The sequence below is a fragment of the Onychostruthus taczanowskii genome, unplaced genomic scaffold (assembly GCF_017590055.1).
Source record: "Onychostruthus taczanowskii isolate IOZ18803 unplaced genomic scaffold, ASM1759005v1 scaffold19, whole genome shotgun sequence".
NCBI classification, from domain to species: domain Eukaryota; kingdom Metazoa; phylum Chordata; class Aves; order Passeriformes; family Passeridae; genus Onychostruthus; species Onychostruthus taczanowskii.
In genome coordinates, this window is record NW_024499128.1 from 13,036,006 (window position 1) to 13,055,945 (window position 19,940).

At 58.0% G+C, this 19,940-nt stretch overlaps 1 protein-coding gene across 1 annotated transcript; it reads left to right on the plus strand.

Moving 5' to 3' along the window:
• Positions 1-6,742: 6,742 nt before the first annotated feature.
• Positions 6,743-19,218, plus strand: SLC5A11 (solute carrier family 5 member 11). Its single transcript, XM_041401656.1, has 15 exons — positions 6,743-6,874; positions 7,637-7,708; positions 8,293-8,397; positions 8,621-8,680; positions 9,744-9,848; positions 11,798-11,903; positions 13,251-13,331; positions 13,810-14,015; positions 15,031-15,166; positions 15,477-15,584; positions 15,834-15,984; positions 16,167-16,335; positions 16,419-16,634; positions 17,691-17,826; positions 19,004-19,218. Exons 1-15 carry the CDS (start codon positions 6,743-6,745, stop codon positions 19,216-19,218), a joined length of 1,998 nt encoding a protein of 665 aa, XP_041257590.1.
• Positions 19,219-19,940: the final 722 nt, after the last annotated feature.

Sequence of the window (19,940 nt, forward strand, 5' to 3'; positions counted from 1 at the left end):
CCGTGTCCCCCCGGCCCCTCCCGTGCCCCCCGGCCCCAGCAATGCCGCAGGTCCCCCCTGTCCCCAGGCCAGCGCAAGGGCTCCTCCTGCAGCCGCGGCTCCAGGACGCAATCACCGACCGGTGCATTATTTACGGGACACCTCACGACCCTCAGATCTCCGGGTTTGGGTGTTTTTTTAAACCCTGCTGTAGAGAGTGAAGTATATTTTCACCAGTGTTCTCCGTTTGTACAGCTTTAAGTGCCAGGTAGTGGGTAGCCTTGTGTTCCCAGAGGTCCAGGACTGCTCCTCTTTCCCTTCTGGATGTTGCACACTGCATTCCGTTGATTTTATTTTTTTTTCTTTTTTTTTTTTTTAAAAAAAAACCATATCCAATATTTAAACCACCAGAGGTTCTTTTGAAACTGTCCTGACAGAAGATGCTGTACATAGATTTTGCTACGTGTTGTAACTTTCTGAAATAGTTAGAACTCCAATCCCTTTGGTATTTTTATGTGAATATTTTCAAAGAGCCAGAACTCCTGGTGATATGATTTGATAACGGGACGATGTATATTCACAGTTCAGTCTCTGCCCAATGCCTATGTGCTATTCCTAAAATAAAGCTACTGCCTTCTGCCTCCTGACTGCACAGTCTTCTGTCCAGAAGTGCTGCTGGTGATGTGTGAGGAATTCTGCACTTGTTAATCCTGGCTCTGACACCTGCAGGGTCTCACCTGGCTGGGCTGGGGCTGGTGTGGAGAAGAACCTTCCTGCACCACAGCATCCAGGCTGGAGGGATCCAAATGAGCAGCAAATTCTTAAAACAGTACGGATTTTTAACTCCAGTCTTCAGATGAAAACATCTGATGAACTGTATGAGCCAGTGAATTGTTTCCCTCTGAAAAAGAATTCTTGGCTGGGGCTGAGTTATGTCCTGGGGCGTTTATCTCCCGTGGCACACGGACAGACAGACAGGAGCAGCTCCCTATCAGGTGCTGTGCTTCAGCTGGTTCACAGCAGCCTCCCGGAGCTCCCCGGGGGCTGGAACAGCTCCGTGACAGTCACCCACAGTGTCCCTGGCTGGGCACGTCACCTCCTTCCCTGGAGGCACCGAAACCACCTGGAAATGCCGCGCAGGACCCGGGGCTGCGCTCCAGGGAGCAGGGAGGGTGGGTCAGGCGACCTGCAAGGCTGCCGTGCAACCTGACCCATCCCGAAATTCCATTTGAAGTGTTCCGACTCCTCCTGCCCCCAGGGACACGGCTGTCACAGCTGCAGGGCCGGGCTGAGCCCATAACCCGGCAGGAATGGTGTCCCCGAGCCCCATTCCCCATTCCTGAGCCTACAACCCAGCAGGAGTGGTGTCCCCAAGCCCCATTCCCCGTTCCTGAGCCCATAACCCAGCAGGAATGATGTCCCTGAGCCCCATTCCCCGTCCCTGAGCCCATAACCCGGCAGGAATGGGGTCCCCGAGCCCCATTCCCCATTCCTGAGCCTACAACCCAGCAGAAATGGTGTCTCCAAGCCCCATTCCCCATTCCTGGGCCCATATCCCAGCAGGAATGGTGTCCCCAAGCCCCATTCCCCATTCCTGAGCCCATAACCCGGCAGGAATGGTGTCCCCGAGCCCCATTCCCCATTCGTGAGCCTACAACCCACCAGGAATGGTGTCCCCAAGCCCATAACCCAGCAGGAATTGTGTCCCTGAGTCCCACACTGAGCCCATAACCCAGCAGGAATGGTGTCCCTGAGCTTATAACCCAGCAGGAATGGTGTCCCCAAGCCCCATTCCCCATTCCTGAGCCCATAACCCAGCAGGAGTGTTGTCCCTGAGCCCATAACCCAGCAGAAATTATGTCCCCAAGCCCCAGTCCCCATTTCTGAGCCCATAACCCAGCAGGAATGGTGTCCCCAAGCCCCACTCCCCATTCCTGAGCCCATAACCCAGCAGGAGTGGTGTCCCTGAGCTTATAACCCAGCAGGAATGGTGTCCCCAAGCCCCACTCCCCATTCCTGAGCCCATAACCCAGCAGGAATGGTGTCCCCAAGCCCCATTACCCACGTACCCACAGCACCCACAATGCCCCCTGCACAGCCCCGCTCTCCTGGCTCTGGTAACTCTTCTGCACACACGAGGCAATTCCTGCACACACGAGGCAATTCCTGCCCAGAGCTGGCACCTTTGAGCCTCGCTCAGGATTCCCGTGTCAGCCCTGCCCAGGATCATCCTCACAGGAAAGGCTGTCCTTGGAAAGGAAATATCAACTCGGGCAGGGCAGGGCAGCCCTGGCTGCTCCTGCTCCACGGGTGCCACTTCCACCCTCTGAAATGGTGTCCCTGGAAATCCCAGCTTACATTCCAAACCTCAGGTGATCCAGGGGTTTCGTTCTTTTGCGCAAGAAGCAGAGGGGAAAAGACCTCAGAGGGGAAAGGAGCAGCTTGAGCACAGTCAGGGTGGGTCACAGCTGGACACATTTGCACCAGGCAGAGTGGATCCACCTGGGAACCTCCCTCTGAGTGCCTTGATTGTGGCTTGAAGGGCCACGGTCTGTAATTATTCTCCAGGTGCCATGAAAGATGCCAAAGGGACGAAGGAGGGTCTCAGCTTTGGGCTGGCAGGGTGGTAAGTCAGGGGGAAAAGGGGGCACAGACTGGGAGGCAGCACAAGTGCTGCATTTGCAGGATCCACCTTTAGGAAAATTTGGGGTTTCTAAATCATAAGAGATCAAATGAATGCATCTCTAATTGCAAGAATCAAAGAGCTACAGTTATGTTCATCAGAGCTGCGACTGGGAAACAATGAGATAAAATACAGACACTGTTTTTTTCACAGAATCATCAAGTTTGCACTGGAAGGGACTTTGAAAATCATCCAACCCTAACCCCTGCCATGGCAGGGACACTTTCCCCTGTCCCAGGCTGCTCCAAGCCCTGTCCAGCCTGGCCTGGGACATTTCCAGGATGGAGCAGCCACAGCTTCTCCTGTGCCAGGGCCTCCCCACGCTCACAGGGAAGAATTTATTCCCAATATCCCAGCTGAGCCTGCTCCTGGCAGGCTAAAATGCCCTTAGGGGTCACCTGCAGTAAAATCTGTTGGTAACATCAAGGCTGGGACATGGATTAGGCTTGTGAGGGCCCAGTGCCCATTGTCCATCAGGCTCGTGGGTCACCTGCCAGCCAGGGGCTCCTCAGCAGTGCTGCTGGGGTCTGGGCACCCCAATTCCAGGGATTGATGAGCTGCTCCTGCCACGGTCCCTCTTCAGCCTCACAGTGTGCTTGGCCCTGATGGTTTGTCAGGGATTTCAGACAGATGATGCTGAAGACAAAACTCCAGCCAGTTCCCAGGGAGGGACTCGGTTCTGGGATTAACCTCCAGCCTCAGCAGCGTGCCACAAACCCCAGCCCACGGGTGGATCCTGCGCTCTGCCAGGCTCAGGCACAAACACAGACACAGGACTGGCTGTCAGCTCCTCCCTGTGCCACGGGCTGTCAGCCCCAGAGGACATCAGCCCTGATTTTTTATTGTTCTGTGTCCCTTGCATAGCCGCACAGATTGCTTAAGAGAATGGCACTCCGTGGAGTTTGACCCGGGAGCCCTGATAGTGAAAATAATGCACTTCTCACCAGAGCCACGGGAGACCAAAAGAGTAACTTCGGTCAATTAGTTTAACTTTGACTATAAATATTCCTTCTCGTTCCTTGTGACCCTGTTAACAGCTCCGCTGGCAAACCCCGATTCTCTGGCAATATTTAAGCTGCCTGTCAGTTGGCAGAGCCCTGCTGGTGCCCGGCGCGGGGAGCAGAATAAGACCCAGCTGAGCGCAGTAAGTTCCCTTTCGGCTTCTACCTCGAGTCGGGAGCTCCGTCGGGTTCGGGGCTCTGCCGGGCTGCCCGGGGCCCCGGCGAGCCGTGGTGGCCGGAGGAGGATGGACCCGGGAATGCTTTAAAATCCCCCCGAGGAGGCGTTTAGCGGGTGCCGCCGGGTTGCTCGGAGCCACGTGGGCTGCGCTGCTGATACAGGGCCGGCTCGGCGGCTTCATTCCCATGCCACGGCCGTCCCTTCCTCACAATCTCTGGCGAGGAAAGCGCCGCCGCCTGTGCCAGGCACCGGGGGACAGCGGGCTGTGAGCTGAATTCACAAAACGGGCAAAATTTCCACTGGGCCACGGCGGAGCAGCGATCTGGGGATCCGCGGCGCTTTCCTGCCCCGGGAGGAGCGGGAGCGGCACCTGCGGCGCTGCGGACGCGTCCCTGCGGGGCATCCGCGCTCCCTGCCCTGCCCCGGGCCCGGAGGGGCTGCGGGGCTGGCCCCCTGCCCGGCACCTCTGCACGGACAGACGGACACGGCTGTGCCCTGTGTACACACCTCTGCAGGGACAGACGGACAGAGCTGTGCCCTGCCCGACACCTCTGCAGGGACAGACGGACAAACACGGCTGTGCCCTGCCCAACACCTCTGCAGGGACAGACAGACAGAGCTGTGCCCTGTGTACACACCTCTGCAGGGACAGACAGACAGACACGGCTGTCCCTGCCCGACTCCTCTGCAGGGACAGACAGACACGGCTGTCCCTGTATGCACACCTCTGCAGGGACAGACAGACAGAGCTGTGCCCTGTGTACACACCTCTGCAGGGACAGACGGACACAGCTGTCCCTGTGTGCACACCTCTGGGAGGGACAGACAGACACAGCTGTCCCTGTGTGCACACCTCTGGAGGGACAGACGGACACAGCTGTCCCTGTGTGCACACCTCTGCAGGGACAGACGGACACAGCTGTCCCTGTGTTCACACCTCTGCAGGGACAGACAGACAGACACGGCTGTCCCTGCCCGCCCCTCTGCAGGCTCAGCCCCGCTGTCCCTGCGCTGTGACCCTGGGCGCACTCGGGGGATCCCGGGGGTCCCTCCCAGCTCAGGAGGTTCCTTGATCCCGGGGTCCTGTGCCCTGCTCTGGCTGGAAGGAGCCAGGGGGCCGCTGGAGGAGTGGGAGCAGGGTGAGCAGCTTCCCGGGCTGACATACCAAACCCTGTTTTTCCTTTCCGAGTTAGAGGTTAAGCGTGCCAGTAAAAACTCAGCAGCAGCCAAGACACATCGGCCCTTAAGGAGGTAAGATAGCAGCGGTCTGGCCACCAGGGCCCTGCATCCCTGCCAGGAGGGAGCTGGGATCCAGGGGGCTCATAAAGCATGGAACAGGCTCTGCTGGGGTGCTGGGTGTCCCCAGTGCCAGCCTGGTGCTGGCACCACCGCCCTCAGCCAGATCACGGCTCTCCACCAGCTCTGGCACCTGTGCTGGAGGCTGCAGAGTCAGGATGCAGCTCCCAGCTGTGGGAAGCAGGTGCTGGGATGGTTCCTGCCCCTGGGAACTCTTTATTTATTGCCCGACCTTTGGTAAAAGGATGAGCCCGGTGGTGCTGCAGGACACAGGGCAGGCCTTGCCCTCCTCAGCCTCCAGCTCCTCACCCTGCTGCTCCCCTGGCTCACCCACCTGGGCAGCAGCACGCTCTGGGCAAGTCCCCAGGCCACAGGCGAGCTGAGGGCAGGTCCAGCTCAGCTGCACAGCTGGACAGAGGTGTTGTGGAGCCCGTGGGACAGGAGAATGCCCCGGCCCGGCTCTGCTGCCCTCGGCTCAGAGGAAGAACTCGTCCGACCGCTTGTGGTGCAAGCGTTCCGTGCCGGCTGTCCCGGCACCTCGCCACACCTCCCGAGCCTTGTGGCAGGGGACAGCCTATAAGTGTCCCCTGAGAAGAGCTGGAGAGGCCAAAGGAGCCGGCCAGAGGCGCGGGAAGGGACCAGCAGACACCTGGCACAGGTGTGCGGTGACACCGGGGCTGGTGGCTGCTCTCCCCGGGGAACCCTCTCCTCGGCTCAGCAGGGTAAGAGGAACGATCCCAAACCTGCTCTGGGCGGCCCCGAGGGCTCCCTGGGGACCCACTGTGGCCACTGCTGAGCCAGGGAGTGCCCAGGTGGCCTCGGCTGCCTCTCACCTCCTGTCTGCTCTCGGAGTGTTCCTGACTGAGGCAAGGAGGAAACGGGGAGGAACGGCATTAATTCAAACACCCGAGCAACCTCCCTGCCTGGCCTTCATCCTGCCCCTTCTGCCAAGGGGCAGCAGCAGGGGATGCTCCAGGGAGCCCTTCAGGGACCCCACAGTGCTGCCACACCTCACCCTCAGGCGATTCTGGAGAAGAAAATGGGGTTTTGGATTCCTTGGTGGCACATTGCCAGTCTCTGTTCCTGACAAGGAGCAGGGGACGGAGTTCCCTGGCTCAGGAGGAGACCCAAGTGCTCTGCACAGGGCTCGAGCTCTTGCTGTGGCAAAGGAGGAGGAAATAGCCCATGAACTGCTGGGGCTGTTCATGTGCCACCACACTCTGCTGGCTTGTGAGGGACACATTTCTGGCAGCAGCTCCTCTCTGGGGCCAGTCCTGCCCTGCTGCCAGGCTGGCTGTAACCCCCAGCTCTGCTCCCTCCCTCTGCTGCTCCGGCTGCTTTCACCTTCTCTCTGATTCCCCCAATTCTCACCAGTCAGAAAAGCACCCAGGAACTGCACCAGCCCCGCTGGCAGCTCCATCACAGCAAGGGACTCCTGCCTGGGGCAGATGCCAGAGATATCTGGAGCCTGCCCAGAGCTTGGCAGCAGCTCCTCAGCACCCTGAGCTCCTCAAAGCCCAGTCCCTCCCGCCTGGGGCTCTCCCTGGCCATGCACCCATCCTTCCACAGGCGTGTGCGGCAGGACAGAGGCGTGCTCAGGAAGCCATGGAGCCCACCAGCGTGCCCCCGGCCTCTGTGACCCCCTCGTGGGACGTGTTCCCCCAGCAGACCCTGGAGCCCGTGGACATCGCCGTGCTCGTGCTCTATTTCCTCTTCGTCCTCGCCGTGGGGCTCTGGGTGAGCAGACACTCCCAAAGCTCCCTGTGTGCCCTGCTGGGCTGGAATTGGGCTGCTTTCCCTTGGACTCAGCTGAACAGCTGGAGGGGGCACTTTACAGGTCCTTGTCCTCCCCTCAGCCTGGGAAGTGCCCTCACTGTCCCTGGGGAGGGCCCAGGACTGTGTTAGCCGAGGTTTTGAGAACCCTGCTGAGGAAGAAGCTGGCTGAGTACAAACTGCTGCTAACAATGATGTTTTGTTCATCCAGGAAGGAACTGCTGTCCCATAAATCACCTGTGCTTGTCCACAGGGGTCCTGACAGCAGATTCCTTAAATTCTGAACACTGTCTATGTCTAATTAAGGCAGAAGGACATCCTTTGGCATGGCTTTTGTGACAGCCTGGCTGTCAGGAGGCAGAGGGAATAGCTGCTCCCTTGGATATGGTGCACAGCTCAGAGTATTGCATGGATCATCTCTGGGCAAAGGGGAGTCACACATGCAATGCCCAGCATTCCTCCTGAGTGCTCCTGATACCCAGGATTCTGCAGTTCTTGCCCAAAACCGCTTTCCTTCCCTTCTGCCCTGGAGGGAACAAGTTTGCTCCTTACCCAAAACGTTCCATCAGGGGCCGAGGTGATGGAAAACTGCCTGGGGCAGCCCCAGGATCTCCAGCAGTAGCGTCCCTCAGGAAAGCCTTCTGCTGCAGCCCAGGGCAGCTCGGGGGCTCTGCTGGGCTGTCCCTGGGCACAGCCCTGAGCCCGTGCCCCCCTGTGTGCCCGCAGTCCATGTGGAAGACGCAGCGCAGCACCGTCAAGGGCTATTTCCTCGCCGGGGGACAGATGGTCTGGTGGCCTGTGAGTACCCCTGTCCCCCCTGCCCAGGGCCCTGCGCTGCACCAGCACTTCTGCTGGGGCACTGCCCACGTCTCCAAACAGGAATAAACAACCAGAAGTTGCTCCTGTGCTTTGCCAGCTTCATGTTGGCTTTTCCCCCCGGATTTGAGAGTGCAGGGAGAGGCCCAGCCCAATGCCTGACAAAACCTGGAGGCTTCTGGAGATTTTCAGAATTCCATGGGGGTCCCCAGAACGGACACAGCTTTGTGCTGAGCCTGTGCTGGCTGGGCTGTCTCCTCTGGGCTGGGCTGGTCCCTCAGCAGGTGCTGATGGCACAACCTGACATTTCTACCTGTTCCCCTCACCTTCTCTGCTCACACACAAGAATTGGATGCTTTGGAAGTAGGATAGTCCTGAACATGCCCACAAATGGGCAGTGAATGGTGCAAGAAGCTGGAGAGAGGTGCCAAGGCCACTGAACCTGTGGGGAAAAGAAGAAGGTGGCAGAGGCTGACAAGGATTCCAAGTCCTCTGCAGCCAGGAGTGGGGACAGCTTCCCTGTGCCCCCTGTGCCAGGGCCAGAGCTGATTTCTCCCTTTCCCCAGGTGGGTGCATCCCTGTTTGCCAGCAACGTGGGCAGCGGGCACTTCATCGGCCTGGCAGGCTCGGGAGCTGCCTCAGGCATTGCAGCCACAGCCTACGAGTGGAATGTGAGTGGGCACAGGCAGCCAGAGCCTCCCTGCCCTCCCTGCCATCCCTGCCCTGCCCTCCCTGCCATCCCTGCCCTGCCCTGCCCTCCTGCCCTGGGGGACAGCGGGGCTCAGCCCGCTCCTGCTGCGGGGCTGGCAGTCCCCAGCTGTGGGGACATCTGTGCCAGCCCAGCCCAGCCCGGGGCCCTGCTCTGACCCTTCCCTTCCCTCCCTTTCTCCACAGGGGATGTTCTGTGTGCTGGTGCTGGCCTGGCTCTTCCTGCCCATCTACATCGCCTCGGGGGTAGGTGTGGGCTGGCTGTCCCTGGGGGGGAGGGATGGAGGGATGGATGATGGATGGATGGATGGATGATGGAAGATGGATGGATGGATGGATGAGGGATGGATGAGGGATGATGGATGGATGGATGGATGATGGAAGATGGATGGATGGATGGATGAGGGATGGATGAGGGATGATGGATGGATGGATGGATGATGGAAGATGGATGGATGGATGGATGAGGGATGGATGAGGGATGATGGATGGATGGATGGATGATGGAAGATGGATGGATGGATGGATGAGGGATGGATGAGGGATGATGGATGGATGGATGGATGATGGAAGATGGATGGATGGATGGATGAGGGATGGATGAGGGATGATGGATGGATGGATGGATGATGGAAGATGGATGGATGGATGGATGAGGGATGGATGAGGGATGATGGATGGATGGATGGATGATGGAAGATGGATGGATGGATGGATGAGGGATGGATGAGGGATGATGGATGGATGGATGGATGATGGAAGATGGATGGATGGATGGATGAGGGATGGATGAGGGATGATGGATGGATGGATGGATGATGGAAGATGGATGGATGGATGGATGAGGGATGGATGAGGGATGATGGATGGATGGATGGATGATGGAAGATGGATGGATGGATGGATGAGGGATGGATGAGGGATGATGGATGGATGGATGGATGATGGAAGATGGATGGATGGATGGATGAGGGATGGATGAGGGATGGATGGATGGATTCCCTCCGCTGCTCCTGGCGCTGCTCCCCTGGCCCGGCTGGTGGCAGAGCTGCTGGCAGGGGCTCAGGCTGCCCCCATTCCCTGGCAATGGGCAGAGTCCCTCCATGTCCCGAGCACGGGGATGGGGACTCATGGTTGGTGGGGAGCCCTGTGCAGCATCACAGAGAGCCAAACACCAGCCCAGGGCAGCCCCGGGGCCCTCCTGCTCCTGTCCCACTGCAAACACCCCCCAGCTCCTTGGGGAGCCCCCGGCAGCTCCGGGAGTGCCCCAGGGACTGTCCCACCTTCCCTCACTCCGCTCCCTCCGCAGGTTACGACCATGCCGGAGTATTTGCAGAGACGTTTTGGAGGCAAAAGAATTCAGATATTCCTGGCCATTCTCTACTTGTTCATCTACATCTTCACCAAAATATCTGTGAGTAGGAAAAAAAGAAAAAGGGAAATGGGTTGGATTGAATTCACTTTGGAAATATGTGCTGAGCAGTGAGGCTGAGAAAGGCAAGGAGTGGCTCTGCCTGGATGAGCACAGAAGGGTTTGTGATCAGAACACCCAAGGAAGAGAGGCTCTATTTTTTCAGAACCTCCACAAAAAGGAGTAGCTTCTCTTTTTTTGCTCAGTTAGCACCTGAATGTTTATTGCAGCAGGAGGGAAAGCTGTGTCAGTGTCCTGAGCAATAGTCCATGGAAAGGTGGGGCTGTGAGGGTGGATGTGGTGATTGTTAGATTTTGCACCCCTGGCAGCTCCCCCAGTTTCTCCCCTTTGCACATTTATTGCCTGCGCAGACACCAGGTGCTGTTATGGCAGGATGGAGGAGCTGGGACAGGCTTGGAAGAGAAGTCTTCATTCCTTTATTGCACCTGTTTGAATAAATAACTGAACCAAGCCTTGCACAACAGCTCGGTGGCTGTTCATTAACTGCCAGCCAGGGCACGGATCCATGAAGCAGACAGATCCCTGCTGGGGTTCTTCCTGTCCCAGAGGGGGACACGGTGTCTGACCCTGCCCCTGAACCTCCCAGAGGTTCTGACAGAGGCTTGGAGTGGCAGGACACAGGGAATGGCTTCCCACAGCCAGAAGGCAGGGCTGGGTGGGATACTGGGCAGGAATTCTTCCTGGAAGAGATGTGAGGCACAGGGTGCCAGAGCAGCTGTGGCTGCCCTGGATCCCTGGCAGTGCCCAGGCCAGGCTGGATGGGGCTGGGACAGTGGGAGGTGTCCCTGCCATGGCAGGGGTGGCACTGGAGAGGCTTTAGGGTCCCTTGAACCCAAAGCACTCCAGGGTTGTATGGAGTGGGTGTGAGCGCTGGGGTTCGGATGGCACCCGTGGGGAAGGCTCAGCTTCTCCTCCAGATCAAGGGGCATTGATCCATTTCCATCCGAGGGAATGGCTGACAGCACAGCTCCTGTGCCCGGGGTGTTTCAGCCCTGCCTGCCCTCCCCTGGCCTGTCCTGCAGCTCTCCCATCCCGCAGCATTCTCACCGTGCTGCAGAGCGGGTTGGGCAGGGCTGGGCCCGGCCCTGGGGACACTTCTGCTGATCCCCCTGTCCCCATGGCAGCAGGGACAATTCCCAGGGGCAGCCGGGGAAGGGGCTTTGCAGGGCAGACTCCCCAGCCCAGCCCAGCTCCCCCACCCTGGGCTTGGGGAAAAGAGAAGCTCACCCCACCCTTCGTCCCAGAGCTGGGCACGTCCCCTCTCGTGCCAGCCCTGCCACCCCCCTGCTGTCACCAGCAGCAATGGCAAACTGCTGAGGAATGGCCCTGCTCCTGCTCTGGGGTGGCAGCTGGGGCTGGGGGGCCATGAACAAACCAGGCTGGTCCCAGTAAAGGGGGACTGGGGGCGGAATGGGCACACTGGGAGGGGCTGGGTGGTGCTGCCCTGCAGTGACAGTGACGGGCAGCCGGGGAAGGGGATTTGCAGGGCAGACTCCCCAGCCCAGCCCAGCTCCCCCACCCTGGGCTTGGGGAAAAGAGAAGCTCACCCCACCCTTCGTCCCAGAGCTGGGCACGTCCCCTCTCGCGCCAGCCCTGCCACCCCCCTGCTGTCACCAGCAGCAATGGCAAACTGCTGAGGAATGGCCCTGCTCCTGCTCTGGGGTGGCAGCTGGGGCTGGGGGGCCATGAACAAACCAGGCTGGTCCCAGTAAAGGGGGACTGGGGGCGGAATGGGCACACTGGGAGGGAGTGACAGTGCTGTCCCTGCAGTGACAGTGACAGTGCTGTCCCTGCAGTGACAATGACAGTGCTGTCCCTGCAGTGTGTGACACTGCTGTCCTGCAGTGTGTGACAGTGACAGTGCTGCCCTGCAGTGTGTGACAGTGACAGCGCTGTCCCCTCAGTGTGACAGTCCCTCTGCTGTCCTGCAGGTGGACATGTACGCCGGGGCCCTGTTCATCCAGCAGGCCTTGCACTGGGACCTGTACATCGCCGTGGCCGGGCTGCTGGCCATCACTGCCGTGTACACCGTGTCTGGTGGGTGCTGGGGACACCCTGACCTCACCTGACCAGCACTGACCTGACCCTGCACTGACCAGCACTGACCTCACCTGACCAGCACTGACCTGACCCTGACCTTCCCCAGACCCTGCACTGACCAGCACTGACCCTGACCCTGACCATGCCCCAGACCTTCCCCAAATCCGTGTGTGACACTGCTGTCCCCTGACCCTGACCTTCCCCAGACCCTGCACTGACCAGCACTGACCTCACCTGACCAGCACTGACCTGACCCTGACCCTGACCCTGACCTTCCCCAAATCCTACACTGACCAGCACTGACCCTGACCAGCACTGACCCTGACTCTGACCTTCCCCAGACCCTGCACTGACCAGCACTGACCCTGACCCTGACCTTCCCCAGACCCTACACTGACCAGCACTGACCTGACCTGACCAGCTCTTCCCCAGACCCTGCACTGACCAGCACTGACCTGACCCTGACCAGCACCGACCCTGCCCCTGTCCCTTCCCTGTCCAGACCCTGCCCCTGTCCCTGACCTTCCCCTGCCCCTGCCCTGCCCAGCCAGCTGAGCCATTCAAGTGTCCCAGCCAGGCTGGACAGGGCTTGGGGCACCCTGGGACAGTGGGAGGTGTCCCTGCCATGGCAGGGGTGGCTCTGGGTGGGCTCTGAGGTCCCCTCCCACCCAAGCCATTCCAGGACTCCATGATTTGTGCCATGCACTGTCCTGCCCCACAGCTGCCTGGTTTTGCCATGAGTATGGATATTGGGGTGGGAAAGCAATAGGAAATTCGCCTTTTTAGAAGAAATTGCCAGGTGAGGGTAAGTGAACGCTCCTCAGGGGCTGCCCCAGGTGGGTGCAGGTCGCTCTGCCTCAGGGAGAAGCTCTGGAAGGCATCCTCAGGGTGCATTTCCCCTGTTTCCCGGGGCTCCCGGAGGTGTGAGGGATTTGCAGCACAATGAGCTGTGTAATGCAGAAAGACTCCGGGCTTGGATGCCCTTTCAGGGCTTAGGAGTGGCCAAATGGAAAACAGCCACGCAGAAACCCCAGACAAATAAAGGTTATTCCTTTCCCAGTGCTCACCCCCAGTGATGAAAAATCACATCCCCTTTTTTTTCCCCTCCTCCTTCTTCAGCTTAAGCTTTGTTTTAGAGCTTTTCCATGTTTTTTCCCCCGTAGAACTACTTGAGCTTTTGGCTTGTAGTGACAAAATGGTGACTCACGATGACTCCAATCCTGAGGAATTCCAAGGAGTCACTGGCCAAGGTTGCCCCCAGCCAGGCTCGGGGCTCAGCTTGTGCTGCAGCGCTGTGGCAGAAGAAGCCCAGCTCAGCCCAGGTTGTGCCTCTGTGCTCTGCAGGTGGCCTGGCAGCTGTGATCTACACGGATGCCCTGCAGACCCTCATCATGTTGGTCGGGGCCCTGTCCCTCATGGTCTTCAGTGAGTGCTTTCCTGGGGCTCTGTCACACTGTGGCAGAAGCCTCATCCAGTTAAATACTGGGGAGAAATTAGGGAGAAATCCTTCCCTGGGAGGGTGGGCAGGCTCTGGCACAGGGTGCCCAGAGAGGTTCTGGCTGCCCCTGGATCCCTGGCAGTGCCCAGGCCAGGCTGGACAGGGCTTGGAGCACCCTGGCACAGTGGAAGGTGTCCCTGCCTGGCAGGGTGGCACTGGGTGGGCTTTAAGATGGCACTGGGTGGGCTTTAGGGTCCCTCCAACCCAAACCACGGCAGGATTCTGTGATTCCACAGGGGAGGCAGCACCTGCTCCAGCCAGCAGCGTCTGCCCTTCCCCAGCCCAGAGGGAGAACCGAGAGCTGCTGGTTTTTAAGGAATTCTAGTGGAGCATCACCCACAGAGGCTGGAATCAGAGTCCTGACCTGGGGGGGGTGCAGTAACAGCTTCTCACGACCCTTTCCAGGTTTTATTGAAGTTGGTGGCCTTGAAGGTTTACAGGCAAAATACTTTGATGCCATTCCCAGCATCCGCAGGGAGAACAGCAGCTGTGGCCTGCCCAGGGAAGATGCTTTCCACATCTTCCGAGACCCCGTCACCTCTGACCTGCCCTGGCCAGGAGTCCTGCTGGGAATGACCATCCCATCCCTGTGGTACTGGTGCACAGATCAGGTGGGTCACTGCTCGTTCCTGTGGCTGGGTGGGTCCCGTTACAAACCTGGGGGTTGCCACCTCACCTGGACTGATTTTCTGGGGGGGGATCCTCAGTAAAATCTTATTTTACCATCAGCAAAATCAGAGGGTTAAGTCCTAAAGAAGGAAATATTGATATTAAATATATTTATATTAAATCTATTCTATTAATAGGAATATGTTATATTATATTATATTATATTATATTATATTATATTATAAATATATTGAAATATTATATTATAAATATATCGATATTAAATATTATATTATACTACACTATAAATATATTGATATTAAATATTATATTATATTATATTATATTATATTATGTTATAAATATATTGATATTAAATATATTATATTATATTATATTATATTATACTACATTATAAATATATTGATATTAAATACTTATTATTGATATTAAATCCAACTAAGTATTAGTAACCACCTCCGTGGAAAAAGGGATAAGAATGTGTTTGTGTGTTAACCCCAGCCTATAAAGAAGTCTTTTGTTTGTTTGTTTGCTTTTTAACTTGATCCTTTTGTTCCTTGTGAACCACCTGTGGATTTCTTCTCACCTTTCCCGGGGTCTGGCTCCCATCAGAGCCAGGGTCCTGCAGCCCCAGAACAGCTCCTGCTGCTCCAGCTGTGCTTTCTTGCTCTCTTATTTGACTGTGCCCATTTCAGCTCTGTTCTGCTCCCTGGCCAGGCTCCTCCACGGGAGCAGGAAGAATGGAAATCCTGGGCTGGGTAGGTGGTGGCCAGGCCCGGCAGCACAGAGTCCCCCCAGGCTGGGCTGGGATGGCACAAAGCAGTGCCTGTGTTTCTGAAAGGAGCCAGGATCCAAAGCAAAGGCTCCAGAGGCACAGCCAGGCTCTGTGATCAGCCTGTGAGACTCGCAGAGTTCAGTGGAGATCAAAGTCAGGATCCTCCATCCCAGCCAGCTCCTGCTGCTGGCAGCCAACCAAAGCCGTTCCTTCATTCCTAGGTCATTGTTCAGAGGTCCCTCGCTGCCAAAAACCTCTCCCACGCCAAAGGAGGCTCCTTGATGACCTCCTACTTGAAGATTTTGCCCCTCTTTATGATGGTAATGCCAGGCATGATCAGCCGGGTTCTCTTCCCAGGTAAGTGCTGGGGGAGATCTCCTCCCTGCCTCTGGCTGGGCCAGCTGCAGAGCTGGAGAAGCCTTTCCTCAACCAGGGGGAGGCTCCAGTGCATCCAATGCTCAACACAAGAAGAAATGTCCTTCCAGTTAGGAGCTGGAGGGTGCAGATCCTGCCAGAGCAGCCCCAGACACCCCTGTGTCACTGCTGGAAGCCCCCCAGGCTCTCCAGGATCTCCCTTAGAAAGCACTTTACAACACTCAGCAGAGGAACTTCAGAGACACTGCTGAGCCTGGCAATGCTGCCTCTCACTCCACGCTGCTTCTTTCAGATCTGGTGGCTTGTGCAGACCCAGAAATTTGCCAAAAAATCTGTGGCAACCCCTCTGGCTGTTCTGATATTGCTTATCCCAAGCTGGTGTTGGAGCTCCTGCCCGTAGGTAAGAGTCTGGTGATGGTTCTGGCACTGGTGGGGCTGGCATGTGGCAGCCACAGGCAGCTGGGAGGGAAGCTGGGAGAGGCACTGTCATTTAGTGGGGTTTGTGTGGGGTGAACCTATCACTGTCATTTTGAATTGGAGCTAAAACCAGTTTTAAAAGTCTGTTCTAGCCCACAGAAGAGCTCGAGGCCACCCTGCATCGGAGCCTCTGAGAGTTCCTCAGGGTGGCTGTGCCTCTCCTCGTTCCCAGGGCTCAGGGGCCTGATGATGTCCGTGATGATAGCAGCCCTCATGTCCTCCCTGACTTCCATCTTCAACAGCTCCAGCACCATTTTCACCATGGACCTCTGGAAACACTTCAGGCCCCGCTGCTCCGAGTGGGAGCTGATGATCGTGGGCAGGTGGGGAGAACTGGGATGAGCTGGATGGGAGCCTGGGTGCCAGGCACAGCTGGGCACAGCTGCTGAGCTGACAGCACGCTGCCCAGCTGGGGCAGGGCTGCGGCGGAGCCTGTTGGGTGCTGGGACACCTCGGTCACCCCGAGCAGCAGGACCTGAGCCGACCTGAGCTCTGTCTCCCCCAGGGTGTTTGTGCTGCTGCTGACCGTGGTGTCCATCCTGTGGATCCCCCTGGTGCAGGCTGGCCAGGGCGGGCAGCTCTTCATCTACATCCAGTCCATCAGCTCCTACCTGCAGCCGCCCGTGGCCGTGGTCTTCATCCTGGGCTGCTTCTGGAGGAGAGCCAACGAGAAGGTACGGGCTCTGCCGGCCCGGGAGCAGCCCTGCAGCCTGCTGGGCTCTGCTGCAGCACAGAATTCCCTCCTTTCCCTCCTCAGGGTGCCTTCTGGGGGCTGCTGGTGGGGCTGCTGCTGGGCGCCGTGCGCCTGGTGCTGGATTTCGCCTTCCCCGAGCCGCGCTGCGGGGAGCCCGACGGCCGGCCCGGCGTGCTCAAGTACATGCACTACCTCTACTTCTCCATGGTGCTGGGGGCCATCACCACCCTCACCGTGCTCCTGGTCAGCCTGGCCACCGAGCCCCCGGCCCCCGAAATGGTGCGTGTCCCCCTCCCCGTGCTCCCTTTGTGAGCCCCTGTTCGTTCTGGGTTTATGGCACAGCTGGAGCAGTGACCCCTCCTCTGCTGCAGCCCCTTTGCTGCTCTTTCTGATTTGGGGCCCATAAATCCCACCCTGGACACTGGTCAAGGGTAGATTCCAGCAAGAGCTGTTGCTAAGTTCAAGCCTGTGTGTTTCATCCATGACAAATCAGCCTTTCCCCCTCTATTTTCCAAGAAACTCCAGCTTCTGGGTCATCTTTACCAACTCTCTTACTAACTTAGCGAGGAAACGCTTTTAGTCACAGAAAGAGAAACCCCGTGCAGGCAGCACCTCTCCTCCAGAGCAGGTTTGTGCCAGTTGGACTGTTTTCAGGAGATGCCCTGGTGCTGAGGCTGCAGGAAGGCCCCGAGGGCAGAAGGGAGGGGCAGGGGGGCTGCAGAGCTCACACAGCAGCTCATCCTCTTGCTTCAGGACAGGACTAACCCTGAACTCAGAAATGCCCAGCAAGGGAGGTGCCTGCAGGTGTGTGACCAGGCCAGAGCTCACCTGCCCTCCCTGGAACAGCTTTCCTCATCTGCAGCCTGAGTCTTTCCAGCTTTATGTGGTGCTCATCCCTCTCTATCCACACTGCCATGGAGAACATCCCTCTATAATGAGTCCTTTAGATATTTGAAGGAGAAACCCCCGGCTCATCCCTCTCTATCCACACTGCCATGGAGAACATCCCTCTATAATGAGTCCTATAGATATCTGAAGGAAAAAAAACCCCATTTCCCACCTGTTTCCTCTTCTCTCAGCACCCCCACTTCAAGGCAGCCCTCCCTGGCCACAATTTCTGTTCTTTTTGCCCTGAGCTGTCCTGCTGTGCCCAGGGACAGTCCCACACCGAGCTGTCCCCTCGGCACACACCTTACAGACTCCTTTTTGTGGGGTGGAGGAGGAGCAGCTGCCGTGTCCCAGAGGTCAGCACTCGGTGCTGCCGGGGCAGGAGGGGGGGTTTCGGCCGGGCAGCCCCAGCAGATCAGCCCTGAGCAGCGCTCTTCATGCCAGCAGATCAGCCGGCTCACCTGGTTCACCCGCGGGGATGCTCCGGCCGGGCAGGAGGGGGCAGCCCCCGGCCCCGCCGCTGCCAAGGAGCCGCTGCAGCTGGAGCTGAGCCCCGCTCCCGAGAGCTGCGAAGGGAACAAAGGTCAGTGACCCCCTGCCCGACGGCCTGCAGGACAGGGAACCTTCAAACGCCTTCCTCTGGGACTCTGGAGCTTCAGGGTGTGCTGGCGGAATGATGGAGTTAAAGAACAGAGAATCTGTGGAGTGGGGTGGGACCCCCAGCATCACCCAGCCCAGCCCTGCCCTGCCCAGACCCCCAGCAATCCCACCCTGGCATCCCTGAGCGCTGGCCAAAGGCTCCCGGAGCTCCGGCAGCCTCGGGCTGTGCCCATTCCCTGGGGAGCCCGGGCAGTGCCAGCAGCCTCTGGGGCAGAGCCTTTCCTGATCTCCAGCCTGAGCCTCCTTGCCTCCTTGTCCTGTCCCTGTCCCAGAGCAGGGCTGGGAGCTGCCCCTCGGGAGGAGCTGCAGAGCACGGCGAGCTCTGAGCTCCATCTCCTCCTGTCCAGGGCAGAAAGGCTTTACCTGACATTTTACCTAAGCAGGAATTATTTCTTTTCCTGCTCTGGATGGCGTTACAACAGCTTGAAACCAAGGGGCTGGGTGGGATACAGAGCCATGGCCACTGTCCTGCTGCCAGAACTGGCTGGAAAAGTGGAGCTGGAGGAAAACACAGCCATGTTGATGAAATTCCCTTTCTGTTTTCCAGCGGTGTTCTCTGATCAGCTCTAGCAGCAGGGAGAGCCCAGAGCCCTTGGCAGAGCAGTGGGGGAGGACGTGCCTGTTTCAAACTGGTGCCTGTGAGGCGTGGGCAGAGCTCCCCGTGCATTCTGCAGCCGTGATTCCCATCCCTTGTTTTTGCCAGGCTCAGCCCCAGTTTATGTAACGGGTCAGCTTTGCTGCTGTCCCTTTGATCTGTGACAAGCTCTTGTGAGTTAATGAGTTGTGGGGCAGCTCCCCTGCTGCTGGGAAGTCTCACCCTTGCTGGACACCAGCGTTGCCTTCCCACGTTTAATGATGTGTGTCCCGAGGCACTGGGGAGCCCAGCTTTGGGGTGTGGCAGGGATGGACCAGACTCACCTGAGGGTCACCAAGCAGCTGCAGCTGGCTTTTTGGGTTTGCTTTGTCGTTACCACGGCTGCTGGGAAGGGCAGAAGCTGAGCTCAGGGCTGCAGGGAGGATGGAACTGGAGGGTGCCAGTGCTCAGCAGAGAGCAGGGCTGTTCCTGCAGCCTGTTCCTCACCCCTCACCTCCCGTTGCAGGTGCAGCCGAGGCCAAGGGCAGCTCCAAGCTGCTGAGCACCTTGCTGTGGCTCTGCGGGATGGAGCGCAGGCAGGAGGCTGCCGAGAGCCTGCCCAGGGCCGAGCCCCTGCCCGTGGTGTCCCTGGAGGAGGAGCCGCTGGTGAAACACGTCCTGAACATCAACCTGCTCCTGTGTGTGTGTGCTGGGGTCTTCCTCTGGGCCTACTTCGCATAGCCAGGGGGCTGCCAGCGCCCACAGCATCATCTAATCCTAACTGGTGTAAATATTAATGAGTAGCAGAGGGTTAATGTAATTCTTAATGCTTTCTAAATTTTATTTCTTTATTTAAGACATTTTAAAGACATAATATTTTCCTTATTTCTAATGGGGGCCTGGCTGTGCCCACTTGGCACTGGCACCGTCAGATCCCACCCGGCGCCAACCAGCTGAGGAAGGTTGGTTTGGTTATTTTAAATATTTAATTTTGCTCTTTGGCCTTAGAGCACTGCCTGGAATTCAGGAAGCCTGGAATCTCTCCTATTTATGCCTCTATAACCAGCTACCACCACTTGGGTTCCCTCTGGTTCAGCTCCTCTGGCCCTGAGGGACAGGAGTGACACCTCGAGTGCCAGGGGCTGTTCTCTGGGCTCTGGCGTGCCTCTGGCTCAGCTGTGCCCATTCAGCTCCTTCCCTGTGTGCAGTGAGTGCTGATGGGCCTGTCTGGGACCTCTGACATCCAAACAACACCAGCACCAGCACCCGGCGTGGGACCTGCCCCACAACTGCTGCTGGGGCCACCTGCAGGACCTGAACCAGCCAAACCCAGCAGGTGTGCCAGGGCAGAGGTGCCCAGGGCCAGCCCCCATGGCCTGGGCAGCCACAGCCCTTCTGGGAGTGCCCCAGCAGAGAGCCCTGGGCTGGGGACCACCAGTGGCCCTGGGGACCACCACTGGCCC

What these genes read in the sequence shown, in the direction of transcription:
- SLC5A11 (XM_041401656.1), top strand. Translation starts at nt 6,743, where the DNA reads ATGGAGCCCACCAGCGTGCCCCCGGCCTCTGTGACCCCCTCGTGGGAC. An exon ending in CCATCTACATCGCCTCGGGG is followed by an intron (nt 8,681 to 9,743) that starts GTAGGTGTGGGC and finishes CTCCCTCCGCAG; the next exon opens with GTTACGACCATGCCGGAGTA. An exon ending in TGCCGTGTACACCGTGTCTG is followed by an intron (nt 11,904 to 13,250) that starts GTGGGTGCTGGG and finishes TGTGCTCTGCAG; the next exon opens with GTGGCCTGGCAGCTGTGATC.